Source organism: Bombus pascuorum, chromosome 7 (genome assembly GCF_905332965.1).
Source record: "Bombus pascuorum chromosome 7, iyBomPasc1.1, whole genome shotgun sequence".
Taxonomy (NCBI): domain Eukaryota; kingdom Metazoa; phylum Arthropoda; class Insecta; order Hymenoptera; family Apidae; genus Bombus; species Bombus pascuorum.
In genome coordinates, this window is record NC_083494.1 from 8,001,917 (window position 1) to 8,016,485 (window position 14,569).

The following is a 14,569-nucleotide window of genomic DNA, read 5'->3' on the forward strand; positions in this document are numbered from 1 at the left end:
TGTAATATTTAAACTTAGTATTCTATAACGTCTCATCTTTTTTCTCTGACTCTACTGTCTGATATACCAAAATTCTCTGATATACTAACCTCTTCACGCCTCGTGCAGCACACACAGACATTACGCACCAAATATCTACATCGTCCTCGAGAAATTTATAACTCTGATTCATCATTCGACTACTTCACAAAGCAATTATCTTCATTTTTCACTGATATCGTTAAATATTTCACAATTTAGGCGTTGAGAGATTACACAACTTAAAATTAAACTAGCTTTTGCCAAATAAATACACGAGTAACCTGTTACGTTCAATTTCTACCAATAGGAAAAGTTATTAATAGGAGGATTTCGCGTTTGTGAACAGATTTGGATCCACCAAAGCGGCACAATAGGATTTCTGACGACGGTATAGTGTCGTGCGTGACGGCGTTGGGCTGTCTACGCTCGCCACCGATCTCGAGCATTATCGCCGACGTGAAAAACGCGAAGAGCAATCAGGGTCAGCACCGATGTCTTCCGAAAGGTACCGCGGCTTCGTCAGGGCCTGCGACCTCCACGGCCTTGGACGACCTCATTCATCTACCTGGACCACTGACGGAGGATGCGGTGCTCAAGTGTCTACAGGCTCGATTCTGTGCCAAACAGTACCACGTGAGTGTTTCTTTCTCCATTATTTTTTTCATTCGATGATCATCTGGAATTAAAGATAATTGTAGTTAAAATGTAGAATAATATATAACCCGAAGATATATTTTATACTTTAATTACTTATTTAACTTACTTTACTTCATTTAAAGTCAGACTAATGGTAGAATCGAGGAATTTTACATGTTGAAAAACGTTGATATTGGGATAGTTCAAGTTTCTTTTTATAATAGTACAATGATATCGGCGCGTTCGTTTCGACTTCTATGTCGGTATCCCGTAATCTGACATTCCGATAATCGGCACAAATTTCACCTAATCGAGCCGCACATTCTTTGCCCTTCGCCAATTGAATCGGCCGGTGCATCAATCACTCTCGGCCTCGATAGCGACGACAGGACACGATAAGTTCGCGCCGCTTCTAATTGAGATGAATGCCCCGTTAGCGAAGATACTGTACCGTACCATTTAACATCTGGAACGTTCGTAAAATCGTGAAAACGCTCGAGAAGTTTTCATACTTGGAAAACCGCGAAGATCAATTAATCTAACTCTTAAATCCTCGAAAGGAGCTTTGTTCCTCCCTTTACTGGTTTATCGATTATCGTTGCTCGGGCGGCCCGATGTACTATCGGGTTGTCGAATTTAACGAGGTCTCGACCGAGTATCCCCTTCAGAGATAGCCGTGTGCTCGAAGGAGAAATCGGGAGTTTCTCAATAGGTCGTTGAAACGAGGGGAAACCGAGGCGAAAGAAAGGGAACGCCTCGGGTGAAAAAGTCTGTCGATGGTCTCGTTGACCGTGGACAGATATCGCGCGGTTTGATTGCACCGAGCTGCTCTGATGGACGCAAAAACGGCTCCGTTTCCGGTCCCTGTAGCTCCTGTCGCAATTACTTTTTGCAAACGAACGCGCTCGTCATTTTCTTACGGATATCCGCCACCTGATTAATTATTCCTTTCTCATTATTCAATCGTTTGATTACATTCTCCACGTGTTTGCATTCCGTGCCTGTTTATTTACACTTTTCTTTTCATCGTTTTTAATCGTTTTGTTTTTTTTTTGTATTGGTTGTTTACATTGGAGGACTTGTTTATGTTTGGAATTTATTTACATTCGTATTTGTTTATTTGTGAACTGTATATTGCGCGATGAAACCATAGGTACACATATACAGGCAGTAAATTGTCAGAGGGTTTGAATATTTTTGTATATAAATTAGCTGTATTAACGATACACTTTGCAATTTCATTAGCACTGCAACGAGGCACGAATAACGTTATCGTATAATAAGGCTAAACGTGACTCCATTAAATATTGTATTAATTAAATGCTTTAATAAGCTCTGCAAAGTCTATGCTTGCGACAGATATCTTCTATGTATACATTTTCGATATTATTTCAAACTTTGCCGACATAATCACTATAGTCACGTCTCATTACAATATTAATATGAAATTTCAAAATGGTGCATATAGTACACATAATGTATTCATGAAAGATTCTTATGGTATGCAAAGAGTATGTAAATACTGTCGCCAATCGCCATAGACAGAAAAATCAGAATCAACAAGGAATGATGTAAAACACGTGTGTTAACACCGGTTTGAATTTCAAAGGGAATCTAAGCTCGACTGTACGAGCTAGCTGCTCGAAAGCTCGCAGCACAAGGGAATCGAGGCGAACATCAGAGGCCACGGGGCCTGACGTGGGACCGGTTCTCACTCTCCCCACTCGGCTTTCGGGCGTTTTTCATCTTTTTGTTCATCCTGCGTGGCGTTGCTTTCTCTAGATGGGCTTCTAATAGGAATTGAGACCCGCCAAAGCCTCGCCGCTCGTACATTGTTGCATCAGACTGCGCTATCGACCTCTCTTCTCATCCATTCTTCGTTTTCCAACCCGAGATGTCCCAATTTTCGAGTGTCCATACTTGCAGGCGTCCTTCCAACCCTCTTCCAGAATGCTATTCAAATAAACCGCGATGCATACCGAAATATCAACTCGTGAATCTTGTTCAGGTACGCTCGACGAAGATCTCTAGGAAAGACGTAGTTCAAGGATGTATTCTTTTTCTTTTGTGACGAAAAGTCGATCGTTACTAGTAGACTAGACTAGAAATTCCAATTTTTATACAATTTCAGTGGAGATTTGTTTCACCGATTAAGTATCGTAACACGATAATACGACAGATATTATATCTTATGTACATTAAATATTTTCGCGCAACAGAATATCCAATAAATTGCGTGAACGTACTCGATCTAAACAATTTTTAATGGACCGTAGAAAGGCTTCATCCAGTGAGTGACTTATCTCCCCCCTCTCTCTTGTTGATAATTTAATTTCAAATTTTTTCTATGTAGAATAATTTCGCGGTGATCAGTGCTACGTAATAACAAAGACAAGATAGATGCCCCTAGTATCAGCTTGGTATAATCAGGCTCAGCAAGATCGAGCTGCGATTAATCTTGCCTGATGGCTGGTTGCAAAGCACGCGGCATCTAGGCATCCATAACCCACGCGTCCGATACGCAATAACAATGCAAAAAGCAACACGGCTGGACAGTGAAGGAAAAAGTAGTCTCATTTCGTATCGTCCCTGACGAGGGCTGTACCGCGATCGCCGCGTGTCAAGACGCTTTGTGGACGAACCGACAATCGGACGAGTAGATAATCGAAACGCGTTTCAGACGAACGTGGGCCCCATACTGGTCTGTATCAATCCATATACGGACGTCAGGAATCCATTGACCTTAACGAGCACCAGGGCCGTACCTTTGGCGCCCCAACTGAACAAAGTCGTTCAGGAGGCCGTGCGACAGCAATCGGAAACCGGATACCCCCAGGCCATCATTCTTTCCGGTAAGCAGCCGACATTTTTCATTCACAAATTTTTTTAATCTATTTACTACCTATATAGCTTGTTATATTTACTATCTCTTTTACTCTTAGATCTATCTTCTATATGTGTATTATCTGATCTATTTTACAACGGTTTTGCGAGTTATTTGTTAATTGTTGCTGTTTAGGGACCAGTGGTTCCGGGAAGACATATGCCTCTATGTTGTTACTTAGGCAATTGTTCGACGTGGCTGGAGGTGGTCCAGAAACGGACGCCTTCAAACACTTGGCAGCGGCCTTCACAGTTCTTAGGTCTCTGGGTTCTGCAAAGACCGCCACCAATTCGGAGAGTTCTAGGATAGTACGTGACAGTTCATTCTTTTTCCTTTTCCCTCTGGCAAAGGGTAGAATTGATTATGGGGGTTGTTCCTCTAGGGTCACTTTATAGAGGTCCAGGTTACGGACGGTGCCTTGTACAGAACGAAGATACACTGCTATTTCCTGGACCAAACGCGAGTCATCAGGCCACTACCGGACGAGAAGAATTACCACATATTTTACCAAATGTTAGCCGGCTTGTCGCACGAGGAACGAGGTAGAGAATTGGATTTTGATACGACAGGATGTTTGATTATTGGAATATTTATTTAGTTTTTGCTTTATTCGCTAGTCAAACTTAATTTGGAGGGTTACAATCTAAAGAACCTGAGGTATCTACAGCATGGAGACACTAGGCAGGACGAAGCTGAAGATGCCATTAGGTTCCAAGCGTGGAAGGCCTGTTTAGGTATAATAATCGCCCACTTATATTTCTAGATAGTACATAATTATTTAATAAAATCTACAAGAAATTTCCACTAACTTCTTTAATCTTCAACATTTCATCTTCCAAATTTTAATCAATATATCATGAAGTGCACAGGTATAATAATATCCAGATATTCCCACTCAGAATGAAACCTATCATTTACAATTTAATCCTGTTTCTTAATAATATTAGAGAAAAGCTTTTTCCAAATAAGTTCAATTATCACACAATATTATTTATAGGTGTGTTAGGTATACCCTTCTTAGATGTAGTGCGAGTATTGGCGGCAGTGTTGATCCTGGGCAACGTTGGTTTCACGGATCGACCGGGAGTCGAAGTCGGTGTCATCGGAGAGAACGAATTAGCCTCTGTCGCGGCTCTTCTAGGTGTGCCACCACCAGCACTGCTTAGAGGACTCACTTCGAGGACGCACAATGCCCGTGGCCAGCTGGTGAAGTCGGTCTGCGACGCAAATATGGTACTGTTAACTCATTCCGCGCAATCTGTGCTGTAACGCCGCCGATCGGTCGGAGCGGAACCATGTTGAAGGGTGTTTGTTTATGCAGTCTAACATGACCAGGGACTCGCTGGCCAAAGCTCTGTATTGCCGTACCGTCGCTACAATCGTCAGGAGAGCCAACAGCCTGAAGAGGCTAGGTTCCACCCTTGGTACACTTTCGTCGGACTCGAATGAATCTGTTCATAATCAAGCCGAAGTGACCAGTCAACACGCGTCCACTATTGGCAGTTCTGCAGGTAGGTGAAAGTCTAGAATTTGTGGTACAATAGATCATTTGAAAAAGACTAATAATTCTACCAATGATATATAGAGTATACATACAATGCAATCATTTTCTTATAATTATTCGAATCTTTTTTTATTTTATTTCCTTTATGGTATAAAAGCTAATTACAAATCATTTGGTTCCTTACTATTGTTAACACATACGATACTTTGTCGGATTAATAGATTTTGGTTTGATCGTATTATTGGTAAAAAGTCGTACGTGTCTTAAATTTAAATTGTTTAAGCAATGTTCATCTGAAATTGTTCGAATAATTATGAGCGCTATGGGGGATGCAACTAAAATTGTCAGATTGAATGAATAAGTGAATTTATTTAAGGAATGTGAAATAGGATTTTGTCCCAATTGTAACTTATTTGAGGAAGGAAAATTAACCCCTTGCCTTACGATTTTTTTTGGTAATTTAACTGAGAGCTTTATCTCACTTCACTGCTGTAAAATTATGTCGAATGATAATAATTTGTACCTATTAATCTTTGGTAAGGATTAATATTAAGGAATTAAAGCTTAAATTAGCGTTGAAACACAACTTTGTTGCAAATATAATCTTATCCTTGTTGCATCGGAACCAGTTTGTATCTGGAATATGACTCGATATTATAAGGCATCGGGGTTAGCAAAGGCATGCTATATGAAATAACACGTACTACTTAACCAGTTAGCTGTTTTTGACGAGTATACTCGTTATGAAGAAATGGCAATATTTTGTGTTATGACGAGTATATTCGTCATGCGTAAAAAGTAGTTACAATTTGATGTTTAAATTACAAATTTAGTGAAGACTTAATTTAAGATGCTTTGAATATTTGGAAGCCAAGACGAAATAAAACGAACAAATAAAAAGGTATAAATAATTATTATGAAGAAACTGTATATAGCGTGAACAATGTGACACATTTTAGGTACATACTTTTCAAAGAGGTTGCAACAGTTAACTGGTTAACTAAAACGTACCCATTGCCACCCTTATAGGTTTCATTACTTCCAAATTTATTCTTTTCTCTATTAGTCGCAATCTCTCGTGTCACGTGCAGGTGGTACCGGTTCCAGAAGCATGACCGCGCTGAACAACGCGGTACGACACGCGACGGATGGCTTCATCGGAATCCTGGACATGTTCGGGTTCGAGGATCCAAAACCAAGTCAACTGGAGCATCTGTGCATCAATTTATGCGCGGAAACCATGCAACATTTCTACAATACGCATATATTTAAGAGCTCGATCGAGAGCTGCCGCGATGAAGGCATTCGATGCGACGTGGAAGTCGACTACGTCGATAACGTGCCATGTATCGATCTCATCTCTTCTCTGGTGAGCGTTTAAGAAGTTTCGATAATTCATTCAAATCTGGGATTTGTTCAAACGATCGAGAAGCATGTAGCACGAGGATTTTCCGACTTGTTTCGTAGAGAACCGGTCTGTTGAGTATGCTGGATGTCGAATGCTCGATTCGTGGCACTGCTGAGAGCTACGTGGCGAAAGTGAAGGTTCAACACAAACAGAATCCACGGTTGTTCGAACCTAGAACCGTAGATTGCAGGTCATTTGGGATCCAGCATTTCGCTGGCAGAGTCACTTACGATGCCTCCGATTTTCTGGGTATGTGGACGATAATATTTTTTAATGTACATATATGTTCTTCTTATACTTATCCTTACGTCTTATTTAAATCAATTCTTTATAGTTTTTTCGCGGGAAGTTTGTTTTATGATGTTTACTATACTTTATCTTTTATATGAAACAAAGCATTGAAATTTTTATTGAATTTAATTCTCATTCCAAACCTCAAACGTAGTTCGATTTTGCAAACTAAAGAATAAGAGGGCATTCCCCTCAAAACCTTATTCACGATGGTACACCATAAAATATGGAATTTTTCTATAAAGATACCAATAAGGACGTGGTTCCCGACGATCTGGTAGCCGTATTCTACAAGCATACGTGTAGCTTTGGTTTCGCGACCCATCTGTTTGGTAGCGAACTGAAAGCTCTCTACGCGAGCGATACAGTGCCCAGGGGTGTCAGCTTCAGGATATCGCCCACATCTCACACCGACCTGTAAGAAAAAGACCCTGATCGCACAGCCAAAAATTTGGAATCGCCACTTGTTCCATAAAATTTAAGAATTAAAAAACAAGGAAATCAGCTTAGAATTATATAATCTTAGACAATCTGTTTTTCAAGAAAGTTATTTAAATTAGTAATAAAATTGGTAGGAGATTCTATGTAAATACAATTAAAACGTGATTCGAAATTTTTGGTCGGCAGAATTTTTACGAGGTGCAAGAGCGATCGTTGATAATTTCCTTTTAGATTGAACGGGGACGAGCCGATCTCCACGTTAACGCAGGACTTCCACACGAGGCTGGATAATCTCCTGAGGACTTTGGTCCACGCGAGGCCCCACTTTGTCAGGTGCATTAGGAGCAACGGTACCGAGACGCCTCTTCACTTAGACAGAGGCGTGACTATGCGTCAGATACGATCCCTTCAGGTTCTCGAGACGGTGAATCTAATGGCCGGCGGTACGTCTTGAAACTATCTACGACAGGGAATTTACATACGCGCGCGGTAGATCTCTTTGCCTGTTATCGCCTGTGGCGTTTGATCTTATCCCTGTCATTGGTTCCTCTTTGAAAATGGTAGAATTTTGAAAGTCGTGGGAGTTGAATGTTTCTTAATTTTTAATATGTATGTATAATAAAAATTAGTTAATTTTTCATAAGTTTAAATCAATTTTCAACCAGATTTCAATCAATTTTCGATCGTTCAATACACCATTAACATTTGTTTATTTTTAATCAATCAATCTAGTGTTGTATCGCCAAAGTTGGTCGTGTAAACAATGTAAAATTGTAGTAGATGTATGACTGAAACAATAGATGTTTTGTGCAGTGCATTATATAATAATTTTTGACGATAAAAATATCAAACGGCGAAGACGTAATATAAATCTTTCAATTGAACGATTCTAATTCTTATCCAAAATGCACTGTCGAAAGGAGGATAGTTTATTATTTGATTGTTAGGATTATTCTTTTGAAACATTTAGTTGAGAAGAGGGCATCGGCTCGAAAAAATTGCAGGATATCCGCATCGGATGCGTTTCAAGGCGTTCAATGCGAGGTACAGGCTGATCGCGCCGTTCAAGCAACTGCGTCGTGCCGAGGAGCAAGCGGTGGAGGATACGAAGCTCATTTTGCAGAACGCACAGCAACTGAAGAGCAAATTCGGCGCGAGCACCAGCTGGGCGCTTGGCAAGAGGCACATCTTCCTCAGCGAGGGCATTAGGCAACAGCTCGAGAACCTACGCTCGGAAACACGCAGGAAAGCCGCTACCGTGATACAGGTAATGGGATTTTTCGCAGCGCCCTTATCTTTTAATTACCAACGAAACTTTAATAAAATCCTTTCCGCTATTTCTTGTTTAGTGTTCTTTGTTCATTTAAAAGAAGTAAGCTGTTTAATATCCTCAGAGCTTCTGAAAGTATTTGATCCATTTCCACTTTTTAAATGCTTTCCAATCGAGGTATTCCATCTGGAATTATTACAACAATAAATAAGAATCATTTCCAATCTTTTACTCCAAAAATATCGCTTTTTAATTTTCTTGCATTTGAAGATATAGGAATAATTACTGAAAGAAACAATTTTGGGGCAAATACTTTTGACACAAGGAGAAATAAAACTTATCTAATCAAAAGTCTTCCACCTTACATTAAAAAAAAAGTTACTAATTAAGAAACGTTAAATTATCTCTTTATCTACTTTCAGTCCACGTGGAGAGGTTGGCGGGTGCGGAGAAGGTGGCCTTTGAGGAAAACCACTATAGGTGTAACATCTGGTATCGGTCAGAAAAAGCCTCAACAACCCACATCTGCTAACACTGGAACCGTTCAAAGGAACGTTACCACTGCCACGGGTACCGGAACCGGAACAAGACCTAGGCCTCAGCCAATCGCTGGCACGCCACCTCCTGATCCATCGGAGAAATGCGCAGACCAGAAAATGATCCAGCAAACGTGCACCTTATTTGGATTGGATTTGGTAAGCAGAGCTGGCATGTTTTTATGAAGATCTCTGTTCCAAGGCCGTGACTTTAGGTCGTGAAACGAAATGGAACTTTGTTGCAGGAACGACCACCTCCGGTACCGCCCAGCAGATCGTATACCGTGACTGGAAACACAAAGTTGGGCTATCCGCAGACTAGAATCATGAAGATGCCCTTCCCAGGTAAGGAGGTGGTTGCTCTAATAAATGTTGATCTTATTAAACTTGGGAATTTAAGCATCGTTGAATTTCGTGTTAGAGAATATTTGTGTATTAGCGATTTACTAGATATTGATTTAAAAAAGTATAACTTCGTCCTTTTGTCGAAGTATAACTTTTATAAAAGTATAACTTTGTCCTTTTTTTGTATTAGAGAATATTTATATATTGATTGCTGATACTGATTCAAAGAAATACAATGCCCTATGAAAAATTTGGAGAATTTGTTTATGTTGTGTTGGTAGATGAAAGATTCGAGTTCTAATTCCATTCGTGCAGAGTGGTTCGATTTATTCTAGAATGATTCTCCCTTGGATTCATCGTACTACGCATTTGGTTTTGCTTTCCAAATACGGGTGGAGTTATTGTTCTTTCAGAAGAGGGTGAAGGGGAGGTGGTCCTCCTGAAGGGTGAAACAGTTCTGGTCGTGGGTGCGTCTCCCAGGCGAGGTCACCTTCTAGTGGAACACAACAACACCACGCTACACGTGCCCTATCAGTTCATGGAGCTGAAGCCATGTAATATTAACATCTGAACGCGTTATTTATTTCCGTGGTGTTTTCGTCGCTCGTACGATGCCGTGAGTTTAACTTTAATTCCGCTAAAAATTTCATCGAATTTACTATCAGGGCACCTTGGTTTATAAAATAAAAATTGAAATCTTTGTTCAAACTTTAACAGTGAAATCTATAGGGAAAAATAGAAATGTAGGAACATAATAATACGTGGATAGCCGTTTCTTATTTAAAAGGACGACTCGAATAGAGTCGGAACTTTGCTTTCTCTCCGCGATTCCATTCTCTTTCCTTTGTTATATTCGTTTCAGTAGTATAATCCGTCATTATGCTAATATTCCATCTTTCTTAACATATATCCTTTTTCCATATCTCTTGATGTCCTATTTGCGAGCCATTTTCTTCAGACAAAAACAACCTGCCAATGAAAAACAAACGCGAGAGATCCTCGTGGAAACGTTGTTATCCGATTGGACTTCCGGATACAATTTAAACTTCCAATTAGCTTCACACGGTTACTCTGCGCACCTTTTTTCCTCTCCTCGTTTAAACTATGAAAATTGTCCTCTTCCCATGTATATCGTTCCACATTTTACCTACTGGAGGTGTGAATGAAATTAATTCTGGAATACAAACCAGCAATTTTTTCCAGATTTTTATTGTTATAATATAAAATTGCATAATATTTGGAAGTGCTATATGACAAACGAAAACTTTATCAATGATAAAAATTACAAAAAAATTTGTGTTTTAGGATGAAATTCATATGAAATTGGTACTATTATCCTTAAACTAGCGTTACAGGAAAAGTGAAAGGAATGAAAATTAGCAGAAAAATATGTGACACTGGCATCGTTCGAGCGGCAAGGGAACACCGATAAGATTAGAATTAGAAGCGCGGCTAGGACAGTGAAGTTTGTCCTTTAATTAATTACGCCGACCGTCGAGCGAGAGTTTCACGCGGAAGTCAGTACACCGGTGCTTATCGTTCGCTCGAAACGCGTCTCGTCTTCCTCGCTCCTTCCGCGTGGGTGGCAGCCACCCTCCACGAGCCACGTTCGTCTTCCATGTAGATAAGTACACTCAAGCCGACTCGCGTTTTCGAATTAGTAAGCATGTTAGCCGTTAAATGCCGCTGAGTCTCGCGATCCTCCGTATATGAGTAGATCTTACGTGTATGTTGCGCGTTAATTCGATCATGCGACGATAACTAGCACGATCGACCGTAAACCGAGTGATAAGAGAATTTTAGGAAATTTGTAATGGTTGTAACGGTGTGTGAATGATCAGTTTCGAATATGTTTCGAGCTCGTTGAATCTTCTTTGGAATTATGGTTGGTACGATGTGTTAAACAAGAATTTAATAGGAGTATAAGATCGTCAAAGTATAAGTGTTGAGGGGAGGGGGGGGTTAGAGGATATTTACCAACAGTATTCTGTCTTTGAATTCTTAGTGCCAATTTCTAGAAAGAAATCTGCAGCTACTGTAGAACGTCCAAATTTCGTTTCCAAGAATTTAAGTAAAACGTTGGTCGAGTCAGAGATGAAAAGAAAATTCACTTTCAGAGACGAGATTCGGTCGTTCTATGGTGTATTTGTACATGTATTATATGATTAAGAAATCGACTTCGTAAGATAGCTCGACAGTAGCTCTAAAGAATAGATTTAATCGAACAAGTTACTCTATCATTATCGCGATAATCATAACAGGCAACAAGTTCTAACATTGAATCGGGCAAGGTAGATAGGAGAGACAGAGTGAGAGCGCGCTTTGTAGATATACGAAACTCGTTCAGTTAGAAACGATAAGCGTCCATTGAGAGGAACAGGCGAGAGTTCGGCCTGGAAACTCTGTCGAGTTCACCGTTTCGAGAATATGTACATACGAGTATGTATGCCGAATGTTACGTAGTTTACAGATACCAGAGCTGATGCATACGTATAGGTAGCTATAAGTGCGTCGAGATATTTTTGAATAAAATATAAGCGTTTTTGAAAATGATAACGACTCCTCTTCTTACTCGCCCTTAGTTTCTTTCATCCGTGAAAATTCAGCACCCCTCCGTGCTAGAGTAAAAACACATAAAGTGTGTTTCGTTCGTCAGAAATAGTTCCCTTTATCAAGAAACTAAATTAATACCGCTATTTTACTTCAAATAAGAGGCACTGCTTCCTTCAATTAGGAAATTCCTTCTTTTCGCTCTATTGACACAAGTTTCCACGTTCATTTATTTATAATTCTCACTATTCATCTTGTTATTTCTCCACCTACATGAACATTTATAAACTTCGATCTACGACTCTTTGTCATTTTTCCCCCTTATCAACTCGTGATCTGAAATTCTTGCGCTTCAATGATCGCAGTAGCGATCTTGCACGATAGGTTCGATCCCCTGTGTAGAAAATCAGGCGTCAAAGGGACAAACTTATTGCATCACCTTGTCACCTTGTTTGTGGAGTTCACGCATACACGTGACCATGAGTGCACGTGGAACAACATGCTGTAGTCGTAAAAGGATGTCATGTATGGGACTTAATAATAAGCAGTTTCGAGGGATAGCGCGATTCGCGTTCGCATTAACAAGCGGCGCGGTGCGACCGATCCGGTGTTAATTAGCTTTTAATTAACATTGTTCCAACGGGAGAGTATACGAAATTTATGTAACTCGGCCGACTCGCTTTCGCTTGGCCAGATTTGCGCCGTTTGATCCACATCGTCTGTGGACAGGAATTTGATTAATTACCCGACGAATAATACCGGAAGGTATTGTTTAGATACTTGCCAGCTTATGTATAATTATGATGGTAAAATTAGTATCTAGTATAACTGATAATAATACGAGGTATTTTTATTAATAAATTTAATTAAGGCTAAAACCGAATCCATAGAGGAATATGGATATTATTGTATTTCCGATGAATACGATTTTGACGTCAGAGATAAAGCCTTTGATCCAAATTATGTTTAAATAAAAGGCATAATCATCGCGATCGCGATTGGTTCAAGTTGTATAATTTGATCTGTATCTCGGTATACACGTCCCAAATCAGTTAACAACGACGAGTCATCTCGAGGAACCTACTTTGCTTTCAAAGGTCCGTTCTTCAATAAGATTCAGCGATAAAGTTCTAACATTCAATAAGTTTCAAGATCGACTCTTAAATTTTATAAAACGATAAAATAGTCGAAAGAAGCCATACGAAATATTTCCTTCTAACGCTCGCTATCAGCAAACTTCTTCCATTGTGACTACAGTTCTACGTTCTTGATTCAATCAGAGTTAACAAAGATCCTTCAGAATGCATTCCGTCACCGAGACCCAGTGTCCTACTTCGTATTTTCTCTCATTTTCCTTCAAGAAATTCTGCAATTCTAGAGGAACTTGTGCGCACGTCCGTCCCCACGGCAGAATCACGCCTGTTACCCTCTTTTTCCCAGATTTAATTTTCTCTCGCGAGGTGTGCCTTCGACGTTTAGCGCGACACTCGCGGCAGGAAGTGGGCAGGCTCGTGTCTCGTTTCCAACGCGCCTGCTGCCGCGGAAGAATGCTCGCTGCAAAGAAACTGGCGAATAGGAATTCTTCGGTGTCAGACGTGTCCCAGAAACGAGTCGCTCGAGCACCAGGTATGCTTCAATAGCAAAATTTCCTCTCTTTTGCGTTTCTCTGACGTCGCTGTTGCATTGACCTGTTTGACGCTTTCGCGAGAGAATGGCGTAAAGCGGATAGATTTGCAGATAAATGGTTTGCACTTCTAGAACTATGCTTTGAACGCTACAGCTCGGCACGTATAAAGTTTCAAGGATCTTGGAGTAATACCATGAAAACGAAATCGGGTTGCAATTATAAATATTTATTAATGTCTTAACTTGTCGAATGTTTCATAAAATTAATTAATTAATGGACGATTTGATTCAAATAGACTCATGTTCAATTGGTCAATGGACAACATTTGGCTTTCGTTCACTTAAAATTAGTATCTTTCTGCATCGATGTAGCAATCAGATCGGCTCAGATTTTTGGAAACGATCTTTCTCGGTCGCGTCTAGCGTCTGCGAGGCAAATAAAAGCGCAGAGCTTCGATCTCATTTTTGGAAATAGAGAGGAGTCGCTAAATTCGATGAGCAGGAGGAACTAGTTTTTAGATTTAGCGTTTCACGAATTCTTTCTATTTCTAAAAATGAAACTGACAGCGTTTGGACATTGTGAATGACATACGAGTTAAATTGCAATAGTGCCGATCCGATCTCTATCTCAATGCCGGAAGAGACTATTTTAAAGCGAAATTTAAATGGACTTATTAATAAAACTTTGATAAACTCAGTTCGATTTCTTTTTTATCGCATCTCGTATTTAGATACTTCATTCACCTAGACTGCAAAGAAGTTAATGTTATAAAAATTCTAGAATCCTGGAATCCTAAAGTCCAAGAATTTTACAGATCTATAAAAATCCTACGATACTAAAAAAAGTCCACGAGTCTTAGAGTCTCGGGAACCTAGTTTCATAGACATCGTAGAATTCTATAGGGATTCTAAGATCGCAGAATTCTAGAGTTCTAGAAGGAAAAAGAAATAATCGTAAAGCTACGATCTTTTAAGAGTATAAATTCAGTACCAAATATAGTCGATAGAAGTGATTCGATACTTTAAAATCATTTTTTTTAAATTCGTCATTTCGATG

General features: G+C 39.8%; 1 protein-coding gene across 1 annotated transcript in view; it reads left to right on the top strand.

Annotated features, from left to right (window-relative positions):
- LOC132908498 (unconventional myosin-IXb) overlaps nucleotides 1-11,954 on the top strand; it is a 92,692-nt gene extending 80,738 nt beyond the window's left edge. Inside the window, exons 5-19 of the mRNA XM_060962525.1 lie at nucleotides 368-654; nucleotides 3,338-3,509; nucleotides 3,677-3,849; nucleotides 3,924-4,083; nucleotides 4,159-4,275; nucleotides 4,539-4,774; nucleotides 4,863-5,052; nucleotides 6,137-6,414; nucleotides 6,513-6,702; nucleotides 6,990-7,161; nucleotides 7,417-7,628; nucleotides 8,190-8,452; nucleotides 8,878-9,150; nucleotides 9,237-9,336; nucleotides 9,750-11,954. Coding sequence (XP_060818508.1) covers nucleotides 368-654; nucleotides 3,338-3,509; nucleotides 3,677-3,849; nucleotides 3,924-4,083; nucleotides 4,159-4,275; nucleotides 4,539-4,774; nucleotides 4,863-5,052; nucleotides 6,137-6,414; nucleotides 6,513-6,702; nucleotides 6,990-7,161; nucleotides 7,417-7,628; nucleotides 8,190-8,452; nucleotides 8,878-9,150; nucleotides 9,237-9,336; nucleotides 9,750-9,907 — 2,981 coding nt within the window. The 3' untranslated portion in view covers nucleotides 9,908-11,954. The remainder of the gene's footprint in view (nucleotides 1-367; nucleotides 655-3,337; nucleotides 3,510-3,676; nucleotides 3,850-3,923; nucleotides 4,084-4,158; nucleotides 4,276-4,538; nucleotides 4,775-4,862; nucleotides 5,053-6,136; nucleotides 6,415-6,512; nucleotides 6,703-6,989; nucleotides 7,162-7,416; nucleotides 7,629-8,189; nucleotides 8,453-8,877; nucleotides 9,151-9,236; nucleotides 9,337-9,749) is intronic.
- The last annotated feature ends 2,615 nt before the right edge of the window (nucleotides 11,955-14,569 follow it).